The following is a 16781-nucleotide window of genomic DNA, read 5'->3' as shown; positions in this document are numbered from 1 at the left end:
TGAGTGAGTGACTGAGTGGGTGAGTTGCTGAGTAACGAGTGAGTGACTGAGTGGGTGACTGAGTGAGTGAGTGACTGAGTGAGTGAGTGAGTGGGTGACTGAGTGAGTGAGTGAGTGGGTGACTGAGTGAGTGAGTGACTGAGTGGGTGACTGAGTGGGTGACTGAGTGAGTGACTGACTGAGTGACTGAGTGAGTGACTGAGTGACTGAGTGAGTGATTGACTGAGTGAGTGACTGAGTAACTGACTGAGTGACTGAGTGACTGACTGACTGACTGAGTGACTGAGTAACTGAGTGACTGAGTGACTGAATGACTGACTGAGTGACTGAGTAACTGAGTGAGTAACTGAGTGACTGAGTGACTGAGTGGGTGAGTGACTGAGTGAGTGAGTGACTGACTGAGTGGGTGACTGACTGACTGAGTGAGTGACTGACTGAGTGAGTGAGTGACTGACTGAGTGACTGAGTGACTGAGTGGAATCCTTCACACTGAGCGTTGTGGTGCTGGGCTCACATCTCATTGATGACTACGGGTTAGTGGGGGGGGTGGGTGGGTGGTGGGGGGAGTGGGGGGAGTGGGGGGGTGGGTGGGTGGGTGACTGAGTGAGTGACTGAGTGACTGAGTGAGTGAGTGAGTGACTGAGTGAGTGAGTGGGTGAGTGGGTGAGTGGGTGGGTGAGTGAGTGGGTGACTGAGTGATTGACTGAGTGACTGAGTGAGTAACTGAGTGAGTGACTGAGTGGGTGACTGAGTGAGTGACTGAGTGACTGAGTGGGTGACTGAGTGAGTGACTGAGTGGGTGACTGACTGAGTAACTGAGTGACTGAGTGACTGAGTGGAATCCTTCACACTGAGCGTTGTGGTGCTGGGCTCGCATCTCATTGATGACTACGGGTTAGTGGGGGGGGTGGGTGGGTGGTGGGGGGAGTGGGGGGAGTGGGGGGGTGGAGGGAGTGGGGGGGTGGGTGGGTGGGTGGGTGGGTGAGTGAGTGAGTGAGTGGGTGACTGAGTGAGTGACTGAGTGAGTGATTGACTGAGTGAGTGAGTGACTGAGTGAGTGAGTGAGTGACTGAGTGGAATCCTTCACGCTGAGCGTTGTGGTGCTGGGCTCACATCTCATTGATGACTACGGGTTAGTGGGGGGAGTGTGGGTGGGGGGAGTGGGGGGGTGGAGGGAGTGGGGGGGTGGGTGGGTGGTGGGTGGGTGGGTGGGTGAGTGACTGAGTGAGTGAGTGAGTGGCTGAGTGAGTGAGTGGGTGACTGAGTGAGTGAGTGAGTGGGTGACTGAGTGGGTGAGTGACTGAGTGAGTGAGTAACTGAGTGAGTGACTGAGTGAGTGACTGAGTGAGTGACTGAGTAACTGAGTGAGTGACTGAGTGACTGAGTGAGTGATTGACTGAGTGACTGAGTGAGTGACTGAGTGAGTGACTGAGTGAGTGACTGAGTCAGTGAGTGAGTGACTGAGTGGGTGACTGACTGAGTGACTGACTGACTGACTGACTGAGTGAGTGACTGAGTGGGTGACTGAGTGACTGAGTGGAATCCTTCACACTGAGCGTTGTGGTGCTGGGCTCACATCTCATTGATGACTACGGGTTAGTGGGGGGGGTGGGTGGGTGGGTGGGTGGTGGGGGGAGTGGGGGGGTGGGTGGGGGGGTGGGTGGGTGGTGGGTGGGTGGGGGGAGTGGGTGGGGGGGTGGGTGGGTGGGTGGGTGACTGAGTGAGTGGCTGAGTAACTGAGTGAGTCACTGAGTGAGTGATTGACTGAGTGGGTGACTGAGTAAGTGACTGACTGAGTAACTGAGTGACTGAGTGGGTGACTGAGTGAGTGATTGACTGAGTGGGTGACTGAGTGACTGAGTGAGTGAGTGACTGAGTGAGTGGCTGAGTAACTGAGTGAGTGACTGAGTGAGTGACTGAGTGAGTGATTGACTGAGTGAGTGAGTGACTGAGTGAGTGATTGACTGAGTGCGTGACTGAGTGAGTAACTGAGTGAGTGACTGAGTGGGTGACTGAGTGGGTGACTGACTGAGTGACTGAGTGAGTGACTGAGTGAGTGACTGACTGAGTGACTGAGTGACTGAGTGGGTGACTGAGTGGGTGAGTGACTGAGTGGGTGACTGAGTGGCTGAGTAACTGAGTGAGTGACTGACTGAGTGAGTGACTGAGTGGGTGACTGAGTGAGTGAGTAGCTGAGTAACTGAGTGAGTGACTGAGTGAGTGATTGACTGAGTGGGTGACTGAGTGAGTGACTGAGTGAGTGAGTGACTGAGTGAGTGACTGAGTGGGTGACTGAGTGAGTGACTGAGTGAGTGACTGAGTGAGTGACTGAGTGAGTGACTGACTGAGTAACTGAGTGACTGAGTTACTGAGTGGGTGACTGAGTGAGTGACTGAGTGAGTGACTGACTGAGTAACTGAGTGACTGAGTGGGTGACTGAGTGGGTGACTGACTGAGTGACTGAGTTACTAAGTGACTGAGTGGGTGACTGAGTGGGTGACTGAGTGGGTGACTGAGTGGGTGACTGAGTGGGTGACTGAGTGGGTGACTATCTCTCTCCCCACAGCAACACGTACCGTCTGATCGAGCAGGATGGCTTCGTAGTGGACTCCCGTCTTCACACGATCGTCCGTGGGGAGGACGAAGCAGCGATGGTGGAGTCGGTCGGACTCGCCCTGGTCAAGCTTCCTGACGTGCTCACAAGACTCCGGTGACTCAGTCACTTAGTCACTCATTTAGTCACTCACTTAGTCACTCACTTAGTCACTCAGTCAGTCAGTCACTTAGTCACTCATTTAGTCACTCACTTAGTCACTCACTTAGTCACTCAGTCACTCAGTCAGTCACTCACTTAGTCACTCATTTAGTCACTCACTTAGTCACTCACTTAGTCACTCAGTCAGTCACTCACTTAGTCACTCACTTAGTCACTCAGTCAGTCACTCAGTCACTTAGTCACTAATTTAGTCACTCACTTAGTCACTCACTTAGTCACTCAGTCAGTCACTCAGTCAGTCACTCACTTAGTCACTCACTTAGTCACTCAGTCAGTCACTCAGTCACTTAGTCACTCATTTAGTCACTGACTTAGTCACTCACTTAGTCACTGACTTAGTCACTCAGTCAGTCACTCAGTCAGTCACTCACTTAGTCACTCAGTCAGTCACTCAGTCACTTAGTCACTCATTTAGTCACTCACTTAGTCACTCACTTAGTCACTCAGTCAGTCACTCAGTCAGTCACTCACTTAGTCACTCAATCAGTCACTTAGTCACTCAGTCACTCAGTCACTCACTTAGTCACTCACTTAGTCACTCACTCAGTCACTCACTTAGTCACTCACTTAGTCACTCAGTCAGTCACTCACACAGTTGCTCACTTAGTCACTCACTCAGTCACTCACTCAGTCACTCACTTAGTCACTCACTCAGTCACTTAGTCACTCACTTAGTCACTCACTCAGTCACTTAGTCACTCACTTAGTCACTCACTTAGTCAGTCACTCAGTCAGTCACTCAGTCAGTCACTCACTTAGTCACTCACTCACTTAGTCACTCACTCAGTCACTCACTTAGTCACTCACTTAGTCACTCACTTAGTCACTCAGTCAGTCACTCACTCAGTCACTCACTTAGTCACTCACTCACTCAGTCACTCACTTAGCCACTCACTTAGTCGCTCACTTAGTCACTCACTTAGTCACTCAGTCACTCACTTAGTCACTCACTCAGTCACTCACTTAGTCACTCACTTAGTCACTCAGTCAGTCACTCACTCACTCAGTCACTCACTTAGTCACTCACTTAGTCACTCACTTAGTCACTCACTCAGTCACTCACTTAGTCACTCACTTAGTCACTCAGTCAGTCACTCACTCACTCACTCAGTCACTCACTCACTTAGTCACTCACTTAGTCACTCAGTCAGTCACTCAGTCAGTCACTCAGTCAGTCACTCACTCAGTCACTCACTTAGTCACTCACTCACTTAGTCACTCACTTAATCACTCAGTCACTTAGTCACTCACTTAGTCACTCACTTAGTCAGTCACTCAGTCACTCACTCAGTCACTCACTTAGTCACTCACTCACTTAGTCACTCACTCAGTTACTCACTTAGTCACTCACTTAGTCACTCACTCACTTAGTCACTCACTCAGTCACTCACTTAGTCACTCACTCAGTCACTCACTTAGTCACTCACTTAGTCACTCACTTAGTTACTCACTCAGTCACTTAGTCAGTCAGTCACTCACTCAGTCACTCACTCAGTCACTCACTTAGTCACTCAGTCACTCACTTAGTCACTCACTCGGTCACTCACTTAGTCACTCACTTAGTCACTCACTCACTCAGTCACTCACTTAGTCACTCACTTAGTCACTCACTCACTCAGTCACTCAGTCACTCACTTAGTCACTCACTTAGTCACTCAGTCACTCACTCAGTCACTCACTCAGTCACTCACTTAGTCACTCAGTCACTCACTTAGTCACTCAGTCACTCACTCACTTAGTCACTCACTCAGTCACTCAGTCACTCACTTAGTCACTCAGTCACTCACTTAGTCACTCACTCACTTAGTCACTCACTTAGTCACTCACTTAGTCACTCACTTAGTCACTCAGTCACTCACTCAGTCTTTCACTCAGTCACTCACTTAGTCACTCAGTCACTCACTTAATCACTCACTTAGTCACTCACTCAGTCACTCACTTAGTCACTCACTCAGTCACTCACTTAGTCACTTAGTCACTCACTTAGTCACTCACTCACTTAGTCACTCACTTAGTCACTCAGTCACTCACTCACTTAGTCACTCACTCAGTCACTCACTTATTCACTCACTTAGTCACTTAGTCACTCACTCAGTCACTCACTTAGTCACTCACTTAGTCACTCACTTAGACACTCAGTCAGTCTCTCACTTAGTCACTCAGTCACTCACTTAGTCACTCACTTAGTCACTCAGTCACTCACATAGTCACTCACTCACTTAGTCACTCACTCATTTAGTCACTCACTCAGTCACTCACTTAGTCACTTGCTTAGTCACTCACTCAGTCACTCACTTAGTCACTCACTCAGTCAGTCACTCACTCAGTCACTCACTTAGTCACTCACTTAGTCACTCGCTCAGTCACTCACTTAGTCACTCAGTCACTCACTCAGTCACTCACTCACCCACTCACTCAATCACTTAGTCAGTCAGTCACTCACTCAGTCACTCACTCAGTCACTCACTTAGTCACTCAGTCACTCACTTAGTCACTCACTTAGTCACTCAGTCACTCACTTAGTCACTCACTTAGTCACTCACTCAGTCACTCACTCACTTAGTCACTCACTCACTTAGTCACTCAGTCACTTAGTCACTCAGTAAGTTAGTCATTCACTCACTCAGTCACTCAGTCACTCACTTAGTCACTCACTCAGTCACTCACTTAGTCACTCAGTCACTCACTTAGTCACTCACTTAGTCACTCAGTCACTCACTCAGTCACTCACTCAGTCACTCACTTAGTCACTCAGTCACTCACTTAGTCACTCACTTAGTCACTCACTCAGTCACTCACTTAGTCACTCACTCAGTCACTCACTTAGTCACTCACTTAGTCACTCACTTAGTCACTCACTCAGTCACTCATTTAGTCACTCACTTAGTCACTTACTCACGTAGTCACTCACTCACTTAGTCACTCACTTAGTCACTCACTTAGTCACTCACTTAGTCACTTAGTCACTCACTTAGTCACTCACTCACTTAGTCACTCACTTAGTCACTCAGTCACTCACTCACTTAGTCACTCACTCAGTCACTCACTCACTTATTCAATCACTTAGTCACTTAGTCACTCACTCAGTCACTCACTTAGTCACTCACTTAGTCACTCACTTAGACACTCAGTCAGTCTCTCACTTAGTCACTCAGTCACTCACTTAGTCACTCACTTAGTCACTCAGTCACTCACATAGTCACTCACTCAGTCACTCACTTAGTCACTCACTTAGTCACTCGCTCAGTCACTCACTTAGTCACTCAGTCACTCACTCACTCACCCACTCACTCAGTCACTTAGTCAGTCAGTCACTCACTCAGTCACTCACTCAGTCACTCACTTAGTCACTCAGTCACTCACTTAGTCACTCACTTAGTCACTCAGTCACTCACTTAGTCACTCACTTAGTCACTCACTCAGTCACTCACTCACTTAGTCACTCACTCACTTAGTCACTCAGTCACTTAGTCACTCAGTCAGTTAGTCACTCACTCACTCACTCAGTCACTCAGTCACTCACTTAGTCACTCACTTAGTCACTCACTTAGTCACTTAGTCACTCAGTCACTCACTTAGTCACTCAGTCACTCAGTCACTCACTCAGTAACTCACTTAGTCACTCACTTAGTCACTCAGTCACTCACATAGTCACTCACTCAGTCACTCACTTAGTCACTCGCTTAGTCACTCACTCAGTCACTCACTTAGTCACTCACTTAGTCAGTCACTCACTCAGTCACTCACTTAGTCACTCACTTAGTCACTCGCTCAGTCACTCACTTAGTCACTCAGTCACTCACTCACTCACTCACCCACTCACTCAGTCACTTAGTCAGTCAGTCACTCACTCAGTCACTCACTCAGTCACTCACTTAGTCACTCAGTCACTCACTTAGTCACTCACTTAGTCACTCACTTAGTCACTCACTTAGTCAGTCACTCACTCAGTCACTCACTCAGTCACTCACTTAGTCACTCAGTCACTCACTTAGTCACTCACTTAGTCACTCACTTAGTCACTCACTCACTCAGTCACTCACTCACTTAGTCACTCACTCACTTAGTCACTCAGTCACTTAGTCACTCAGTCACTTAGTCACTCAGTCAGTTAGTCACTCACTCACTCAGTCACTCACTCAGTCACTCAGTCACTCACTTTGTCACTCACTTAGTCACTCACTTAGTCACTTAGTCACTCAGTCACTCACTTAGTCACTCAGTCACTCACTCAGTAACTCACTTAGTCACTCACTTAGTCACTCAGTCACTCACTCAGTCACTTAGTCACTCACTCAGTCACCCACCCACCCACTCACTCACTCACTCACCCACTCACCCACCCACCCACCCACTCACTCACCCACCCACCCACCCACTCACTCACCCACCCACCCACTCACCCACCCACCCACTCACCCACTCACTCACCCACTCCCCCACTCACTCACCCACCCACTCACCCACCCACCCACTCACCCACCCACTCACTCTCACTCACTCACTCACCCACCCACCCACCCACTCACCCACCCACCCACCCACTCACTCACCCACTCACTCACCCACCCACCCACTCACCCACCCACTCACTCACCCACTCACTCACCCACCCACTCACCCACCCACTCACCCACCCACCTTTCTCTCTCCCTTCCCCCCACAGCCCACAGATCCTGGTGGTCCATGGAGATCGATTTGATGCCCTTGCTCTGGCTACGAGTGCGGCACTCATGAACATCCGTATCTTACACGTGGAGGGTGGGGAGGTTGGTGGGGGGGAGATGGTGGGGGGGGGGAGAGTCACCCACGCACCCACCCACTCACCCACTCACTCATCCACTCACCCACTCACCCACTCACCCACCAACTCACTCACCCACCCACCCACCCACCTACCCACCCACTCATCCACTCATCCACTCACCCACTCCCTCACCCACTCACTCACCTACACACTCACTCACCCACTCACTCACTCACTCATCCACTCACTCACTCACCCACCCATCCACCCACTCACCCACCCACCCACTCACCCACTCACCCACCCACCCACTCACCCACTCACTCACCCACTCACCCACCCACCCACTCACCCACCCACTCACCCACCCACCCACTCACTCACCCACCCACCCATCCACTCACCCACCCACCCACTCACTCACTCACTCACCCACCCACTCACCCACTCTCCCACCCACTCACTCACCCACTCACTCATCCACTCACCCACCCACTCACTCACCCACTCACTCATCCACTCACCCACCCACTCACTCACTCATCCACTCAGCCACTCTCCCACCCACTCACGCACTCACCCACTCACTCACCCACTTACTCACCCACTCACTCACTCACCCACTCACCCACCGACTCACCCACCCACTCACCCACCCACCCACTCACCCACTCACTCACTCACCCACTCACCCACTCTCCCACCCACTCACCCACTCACCCACTCACTCATCCACTCACCCACCCACTCACCCACTCTCTCACCCACTCACTCACTCACCCACTCACTCATCCACTCACCCACCCACTCACTCACCCACTCACTCACTCATCCACTCAGCCACTCACTCACCCACCCACCCACCCATTCACTCACTAACCCACTAACCCACCCACCCACCCACTCACTCACCCACTCACCCACCCACTCATTCACCCACCCACCCACCCACCCACTCACCCACCCACTCTCCCACCCACTCACTCACCCACTCACCCACCCACTCACTCACCCACCCACCCACTCACCCACCCCACCCACCCACCCACCCACCCCACCCACCCACCCACTCACCCACCCACCCACTCACCCACTCACTCACTCACCCACTCACCCACTCTCCCACCCACTCACCCACTCACCCACTCACTCATCCACTCACCCACCCACTCACCCACTCTCCCACCCACTCACTCACTCACCCACTCACTCATCCACTCACTCACCCACTCACCCACTCACTCACTCATCCACTCAGCCACTCACTCACCCACCCACCCACCCATTCACTCACTAACCCACTAACCCACCCACCCACCCACTCACTCACCCACCCACCCACCCACTCACTCACCCACTCACCCACCCACTCATTCACCCACCCACCCACCCACCCACCCACTCACCCACCCACCCACCCACTCACTCACCCACCCACCCACTCACCCACCCCATCCACCCACCCACTCACCCACCCACCCACTCACCCACTCACTCACTCACCCACTCACCCACTCTCCCACCCACTCACCCACTCACCCACTCAGTCATCCACTCACCCACCCACTCACCCACTCTCCCACCCACTCACTCACTCACCCACTCACTCATCCACTCACCCACTCACTCACTCACCCACTCACTCATCCACTCACCCACCCACTCACTCACCCACTCACCCACTCACTCACTCATCCACTCAGCCACTCACTCACCCACCCACCCACCCACTCACCCACCCCACCCACCCACCCACCCACTCACCCACCCACCCACTCACCCACTCACTCACTCACCCACTCTCCCACCCACTCACCCACTCACCCACTCACTCATCCACTCACCCACCCACTCACCCACTCTCCCACCCACTCACTCACTCACCCACTCACTCATCCACTCACCCACCCACTCACTCACCCACTCACCCACTCACTCACTCATCCACTCAGCCACTCACTCACCCACCCACCCACCCATTCACTCACTAACCCACTAACCCACCCACCCACCCACTCACCCACCCACTCACCCACTCACCCACTCACCCACCCACCCACCCACTCACCCACCCACTCACCCACTCACCCACTCACCCACCCACCCCCCCACCCACTCACCCACCCACCAACCCACCCCACCCAACTCTCCCCTCTCTCTGTCTCTCTCCCCACCAGGTGAGTGGCACCATTGACGACTCCATCCGGCACGCCATTACTAAGCTATCACACCTGCACGTGTGCTGTACGTCACGTGCTGAGCAGCACCTCATCGCTATGTGTGAAGACCCTGCACGGATCCTCTTAGCCGGCTGCCCCTCTTACGATGAGCTCCTGGCCTGGGCTCCCAGAGACCCATCACTCGCTATCAGCACTTGGCTAGGTGGGCGGGTGGGTGGGTGGGTGGGTGAGTGAGTGAGTGAGTGGGTGAGTGAGTGAGTGGGTGAGTGGGTGGGTGAGTGAGTGAGTGGGTGAGTGGGTGAGTGAGTGAGTGAGTGGGTGACTGAGTGAGTGAGTGGGTGACTGAGTGAGTGCGTGGGTGAGTGGCTGAGTGGGTGACTGAGTGAGTGAGTGGGTGAGTGGCTGAGTGGGTGACTGAGTGAGTGGCTGAGTGAGTGGGTGAGTGGGTGGGTGAGTGACTAAGCTATCACACCTGCACGTGTGCTGTACGTCACGTGCTGAGCAGCACCTCATCGCTATGTGTGAAGACCCTGCACGGATCCTGTTAGCCGGCTGTCCCTCTTACGATGAGCTCCTGGCCTGGGCTCCCAGAGACCCATCACTCGCTATCAGCACTTGGCTAGGTGGGCGGGTGGGTGGGTGGGTGGGTGAGTGGGTGGGTGAGTGAGTGGGTGAGTGGGTGAGTGGGTGAGTGGGTGGGTGAGTGGGTGGGTGAGTGGGTGAGTGGGTGGGTGAGTGAGTGGGTGGGTGAGTGAGTGGATGGGTGGGTGGATAGGTGGGCGGGTGGGTGGGTGGGTGAGTGGGTGGGTGAGTGAGTGAGTGAGTGGCTGAGTGGGTGACTGAGTGACTGAGTGAGTGAGTGGGTGGGTGAGTGAGTGAGTGAGTGACTGAGTGAGTGAGTGGGTGAGTGACTGAGTGAGTGAGTGACTGAGTGAGTGAGTGAGTGACTGAGTGAGTGATTGAGTGAGTGAGTGAGTGACTGAGTGAGTGATTGACTGAGTGAGTGGGTGGGTGAGTGGCTGAGTGAGTGAGTGGGTGAGTGGGTGGGTGAGTGAGTGGGTGAGTGGGTGAGTGAGTGGGTGGGTGGGTGGGTGAGTGAGTGAGTGACTGAGTGAGTGAGTGAGTGGGTGACTGAGTGAGTGAGTGGGTGAGTGGCTGAGTGAGTGGGTGAGTGAGTGAGTGACTGAGTGAGTGAGTGAGTGGGTGAGTGGGTGGGTGAGTGAGTGGGTGGGTGGGTGTGTGAGTGGGTGAGTGAGTGGGTGAGTGAGTGGGTGACTGAGTGAGTGAGTGACTGAATGGGTGGGTGGGTGAGTGGGTGAGTGGCTGAGTGAGTGAGTGAGTGGCTGAGTGAGTGAGTGAGTGGCTGAGTGAGTGAGTGAGTGGCTGAGTGAGTGAGTGAGTGGCTGAGTGAGTGGGTGAGTGAGTGAGTGGGTGAGTGACTAAGCTGTCACACCTGCACGTGTGCTGTACGTCACGTGCTGAGCAGCACCTCATCGCTATGTGTGAAGACCCTGCACGGATCCTCTTAGCCGGCTGCCCCTCTTACGATGAGCTCCTGGCCTGGGCTCCCAGAGACCCATCACTCGCTATCAGCACTTGGCTAGGTGGGCGGGTGGGTGGGTGGGTGGGTGAACGGGTGGGTGGGTGAGTGAGTGAGTGGGTGGGTGAGTGAGTGAGTGGGTGGGTGAGTGAGTGAGTGGGTGAGTGAGTGAGTGGGTGAGTGAGTGAGTGAGTGGGTGGGTGGGTGAGTGAGTGGGTGGGTGGGTGTATGGGTGGGTGAGTGGGTGGGTGGGTGAGTGAGTGGGTGGGTGGGTGGGTGAGTGAGTGAGTGGGTGGGTGAGTGAGTGACTGAGTGAATGAGTGAGTGGGTGAGTGAGTGAGTGAGTGGCTGAGTGGGTGAGTGAGTGAGTGAGTGGCTGAGTGGGTGAGTGAGTGGGTGAGTGAGTGGGTGAGTGAGTGAGTGAGTGGGTGGGTGAGTGAGTGGGTGAGTGGGTGAGTGGGTGAGTGAGTGAGTCGGTGAGTGAGTGAGTGGGTGAGTGAGTGAGTGGGTGAGTGGGTGAGTGAGTGAGTGAGTGGGTGGGTGAGTGGGTGGGTGAGTGTCTGAGTGAGTGGGTGAGTGAGTGAGTGGGTGAGTGAGTGGGTGAGTGTCTGAGTGAGTGGGTGAGTGAGTGACTGAGTGAGTGAGTGAGTGGGTGACTGAGTGAGTGAGTGGGTGACTGAGTGAGTGAGTGGGTGACTGAGTGAGTGAGTGGGTGAGTGGCTGAGTGGGTGACTGAGTGAGTGAGTGGGTGAGTGAGTGACTGAGTGACTGAGTGACTGAGTGAGTGGGTGAGTGAGTGAGTGGGTGAGTGACTGAGTGAGTGGGTGAGTGAGTGAGTGGGTGAGTGAGTGGCTGAGTGAGTGGGTGAGTGGGTGGGTGAGTGACTAAGCTATCACACCTGCACGTGTGCTGTACGTCACGTGCTGAGCAGCACCTCATCGCTATGTGTGAAGACCCTGCACGGATCCTCTTAGCCGGCTGCCCCTCTTACGATGAGCTCCTGGCCTGGGCTCCCAGAGACCCATCACTCGCTATCAGCACTTGGCTAGGTGGGCGGGTGGGTGGGTGAGTGAGTGAGTGGGTGGGTGGGTGAGTGGGTAGGTGAGTGGGTGAGTGAGTGAGTGGGTGAGTGAGTGGGTAGGTGAGTGAGTGAGTGAGTGGGTGGTGAGTGGGTGAGTGAGTGGGTGAGTGAGTGGGTGAGTGGGTGAGTGAGTGAGTGAGTGTCTGAGTGAGTGTCTGAGTGAGTGGGTGAGTGAGTGAGTGAGTGGGTGAGTGGCTGAGTGAGTGAGTGGGTGGGTGAGTGACTGAGTGAGTGAGTGGGTGGGTGAGTGACTGAGTGAGTGAGTGGGTGAGTGAGTGAGTGGGTGAGTGAGTGAGTGAGTGGGTGGGTGAGTGAGTGGGTGAGTGGGTGAGTGGGTGAGTGAGTGAGTCGGTGAGTGAGTGAGTCGGTGAGTGAGTGAGTGGGTGAGTGAGTGGGTAGGTGAGTGGGTGAGTGAGTGGGTGAGTGGGTGAGTGAGTGAGTGAGTCGGTGAGTGAGTGAGTTGGTGAGTGAGTGGGTAGGTGAGTGGGTGAGTGAGTTGGTGAGTGAGTGAGTGGGTGAGTGAGTGGGTGAGTGAGTGGGTAGGTGAGTGAGTGAGTGAGTGGGTGGTGAGTGGGTGAGTGAGTGGGTGAGTGAGTGGGTGGGTGAGTGAGTGAGTGAGTGACTGAGTGAGTGAGTGGGTGGGTGAGTGAGTGAGTGAGTGACTGAGTGAGTGGGTGGGTGAGTGAGTGGGTGACTGAGTGAGTGGGTGAGTGGCTGAGTGAGTGAGTGGGTGAGTGGGTGGGTGAGTGAGTGAGTGGGTGGGTGGGTGAGTGAGTGGGTAGGTGGGTGGGTGAGTGGGTGGGTGAGTGAGTGGATGGGTGGCTGGATGAGTGGGTGAGTGGGTGAGTGAGTGGATGAGTGAGTGGGTGAGTGGGTGGGTGGGTGGGTGAGTGGGTGGGTGAGTGAGTGGGTGGGTGGGTGGGTGAGTGGGTGGGTGGGTGAGTGGGTGGGTGAGTGGGTGGGTGGGTGAGTGGGTGGGTGGGTGAGTGGGTGAGTGGGTGACTGAGTGAGTGGGTGAGTGGCTGAGTGAGTGGGTGAGTGGGTGGGTGAGTGAGTGAGTGGGTGGGTGGGTGAGTGAGTGGGTAGGTGGGTGGGTGAGTGGGTGGGTGAGTGAGTGGATGGGTGGCTGGATGAGTGGGTGAGTGGGTGAGTGAGTGGATGAGTGAGTGGGTGGGTGGGTGGGTGAGTGGGTGGGTGGGTGGGTGAGTGAGTGGGTGGGTGGGTGGGTGAGTGGGTGGGTGGGTGAGTGGGTGGGTGGGTGAGTGGGTGGGTGAGTGGGTGGGTGGGTGAGTGGGTGAGTGAGTGGGTGAGTGGGTGAGTGAGTGAGTGGGTGAGTGAGTGAGTGGGTGAGTGAGTGAGTGGGTGAGTGAGTGAGTGGGTGAGTGAGTGAGTGAGTGGGTGGGTGGGTGGGTGGGTGGGTGAGTGGGTGGGTGGGTGGGTGAGTGAGGAGTGAGAGTGAGTGTTGAAGGGTGGGTGGGTGAGTGGGTGAGGCTGAGTGAGTGACTGGGTGGGGGTGAGTGAGTGGAGTGAGTGAGTGAGTGAGTGGGTGAGTGAGTGAGTGGGTGAGTGAGTGGGTGAGTGGGTGGGTGGATGGGTGGGTGAGTGGGTGAGTGAGTGGGTGGGTGGGTGGGTGAGTGGGTGAGTGAGTCAGTGAGTCAGTGGGTGGGTGAGTGAGTGAGTGAGTGGGTGAGTGAGTGGGTGAGTGGGTGGGTGAGTGAGTGGGTGAGTGAGTCAGTGAGTCAGTGGGTGGGTGAGTGAGTGGGTGAGTGAGTGGGTGGGTGGGCGGGTGGGTGAGTGAGTGGGTGGGTGAGTGAGTGGGTGGGTGAGTGAGTGGGTGAGTGAGTGACTGAGTGAGTGAGTGGGTGAGTGAGTGGGTGAGTGAGTGACTGGGTGGGTGAGTGAGTGAGTGGGTGAGTGAGTGAGTGAGTGACTGAGTGAGTGAGTGAGTGACTGAGTGAGTGAGTGGGTGAGTGGGTGAGTGACTGAGTGAGTGAGTGAGTGACTGAGTGGGTAGGTGAGTGGGTGAGTGGGTGGGTGGGTGAGTGGGTGGGTGGGTAGGTGAGTGAGTGGGTAGGTGAGTGGGTAGGTGAGTGAGTGGGTGAGTGAGTGAGTGGGTGAGTGAGTGACTGAGTGAGTGACTGAGTGAGTGAGTGGGTAGGTGAGTGGTTGAGTGACTGAGTGAGTGACTGAGTGAGTGAGTGACTGACTGAGTGACTGACTGAGTAACTGACCGGGTGACTCCACTGCTGGTTGACTCCACAGGCCCGCTCGCACGTCCACGTGATTACGTTGTTGCCCTTCAGCATCCCGTCACCACCGACATCGCTCACTCCGTGAAGATGTTTGGCCTCATGCTGGACGCTCTGCTGGAGTTTGGCAAGCCAACTCTCATCCTGTTTCCTAACGTCGACGCAGGTGAAGTCGCTCAGTCACTCAGTCACTCACTTAGTCACTCACTTAGTCACTCAGTTAGTCACTCAGTCACTCAGTCACTCAGTCACTCAGCCAGTCAGTCAGTCGCTCAGTCAGTCACTCAGTCACTCGCTCAGTCGCTCAGTCAGTCAGTCACTCGCTCAGTCACTCAGCCAGTCAGTCGCTCAGTCAGTCACTCAGTCACTCGCTCAGTCGCTCAGTCAGTCACTCGCTCAGTCGCTCAGTCAGTCACTCAGTCAGTCAGCCAGTCAGTCAGTCACTTAGTCACTCAGTCAGTCACTCAGTCACTCGCTCAGTCACTCACTTAGTCACTCACTTAGTCACTCAGTCACTCGCTCAGTCAGTCACTCAGTCACTCGCTCAGTCGCTCAGTCAGTCACTCAGTCAGTCACTCGCTCAGTCGCTCAGCCAGTCACTCAGTCAGTCACTCAGTCAGTCACTCGCTCAGTCGCTCAGTCAGTCACTCAGTCAGTCACTCAGCCAGTCAGTCAGTCACTTAGTCACTCAGTCAGTCACTCAGTCACTCGCTCAGTCACTCACTTAGTCACTCACTTAGTCACTCAGTCAGTCACTCAGTCAGTCACTCGCTCAGTCAGTCAGTCACTCAGTCACTCACTTAGTCACTCAGTCAGTCACTCAGTCAGTCACTCGCTCAGTCAGTCAGTCACTCAGTCAATCACTCGCTCAGTCGCTCAGTCAGTCAGTCACTCAGTCAGTCACTCAGTCAGTCGCTCACTCAGTCACTCGCTCAGTCACTCAGCCAGTCACTCAGTCAGTCGCTCAGTCAGCCAGTCAGTCAGTCGTTCAGTCACTCGCTCAGTCAGTCAGTCACTCAGTCAGTCAGTCACTCAGTCAGTCACTCGCTCAGTCGCTCAGTCAGTCACTCAGTCAGTCAGTCGCTCAGTCAGCCAGTCAGTCACTCACTCAGTCACTCGCTCAGTCACTCAGCACTCAGGCACTCGCTCAGTCACTCACTTAGTCACTCACTTAGTCACTCACTTAGTCACTCAGTCAATCACTCAGTCAGTCACTCGCTCAGTCAGTCAGTCAGTCACTCAGTCAGTCACTCGCTCAGTCGCTCAGTCAGTCACTCAGTCAGTCACTCAGTCAGTCACTCAGTCAGTCGCTCACTCAGTCACTCAGTCACTCGCTCAGTCACTCAGCCAGTCACTCAGTCAGTCAGTCGCTCAGTCAGCCAGTCAGTCAGTCGCTCAGTCACTCAGTCAGTCACTCACTCAGTCACTCGCTCAATCACTCAGCACTCAGGCACTCGCTCAGTCACTCACTTAGTCACTCACTTAGTCACTCAGTCACTCAGTCAGTCACTCAGTCAGTCACTCAGTCAGTCACTCGCTCAGTCGCTCAGTCACTCACTCATCACTCAGTCACTCAATCAGCCACTCACTCACTCAGCCACTCACTCACTCACTCAGCCACTCACTCACTCAGCCACTCACTCAGTCACTCAGTCACTCACCAACTCACTCACTCATCACTCAGTCACTCACTCAGTCACTCACTCACTTTCTTGCTCACTCACTCAGTCACTCACTCACCCACTCACTCACCCACTCACTCACTCACTCACCCACTCACTCACTCACTCGGTAAGTGACTGAGTGAGCTAGTGAGCGAGCGACTGAGCAAGTGACTGACTGACTGACTCACTGAGTGAATGAGCGAGTGACTGACTGACTGAGTGAATGAGCGACTGACTGACTCACTGAGTGAATGAGTGAGCGACTGACTGAGTGAGTGAATGAGCGAGTGACTGACTGAGTGAATGAGCGAATGACTGACTCACTGAGTGAATGAGTGAGCGACTGACTGAGTGAGTGAATGAGCGAGTGACTGACTGAGTGAATGAGCGACTGACTGACTCACTGAGTGAATGAGTGAGCGACTGACTGATTCACTGAGTGAATGAGTGAGCGACTGACTGAGTGAGTGAATGAGCGAGTGACTGACTGAGTGAATGAGCGACTGACTGACTCACTGAGTGAATGAGTGAGCGACTGACTGAG

At 54.2% G+C, this 16781-nt stretch overlaps 1 protein-coding gene across 1 annotated transcript in view; it reads left to right on the top strand.

The window, feature by feature from the left end:
* GNE (glucosamine (UDP-N-acetyl)-2-epimerase/N-acetylmannosamine kinase) overlaps positions 1 to 16781 on the top strand; it is a 74766-nt gene that overhangs the window by 11449 nt on the left and 46536 nt on the right. Inside the window, exons 3-6 of the mRNA XM_076057939.1 lie at positions 2567 to 2710; positions 7443 to 7545; positions 9701 to 9917; positions 14587 to 14739. Of these exons, the coding sequence (XP_075914054.1) occupies positions 2567 to 2710; positions 7443 to 7545; positions 9701 to 9917; positions 14587 to 14739 (617 nt within the window). The remainder of the gene's footprint in view (positions 1 to 2566; positions 2711 to 7442; positions 7546 to 9700; positions 9918 to 14586; positions 14740 to 16781) is intronic.

Source organism: Petromyzon marinus, chromosome 85, assembly GCF_048934315.1.
Source record: "Petromyzon marinus isolate PM22_M1 ecotype Great Lakes invasive population chromosome 85, UKy_Petmar_22M1.pri1.0, whole genome shotgun sequence".
Lineage (NCBI taxonomy): Eukaryota > Metazoa > Chordata > Hyperoartia > Petromyzontiformes > Petromyzontidae > Petromyzon > Petromyzon marinus.
The sequence above is the reverse complement of the archived record's forward strand: the minus strand, read 5'-3'. Positions and strand labels throughout refer to the sequence as shown.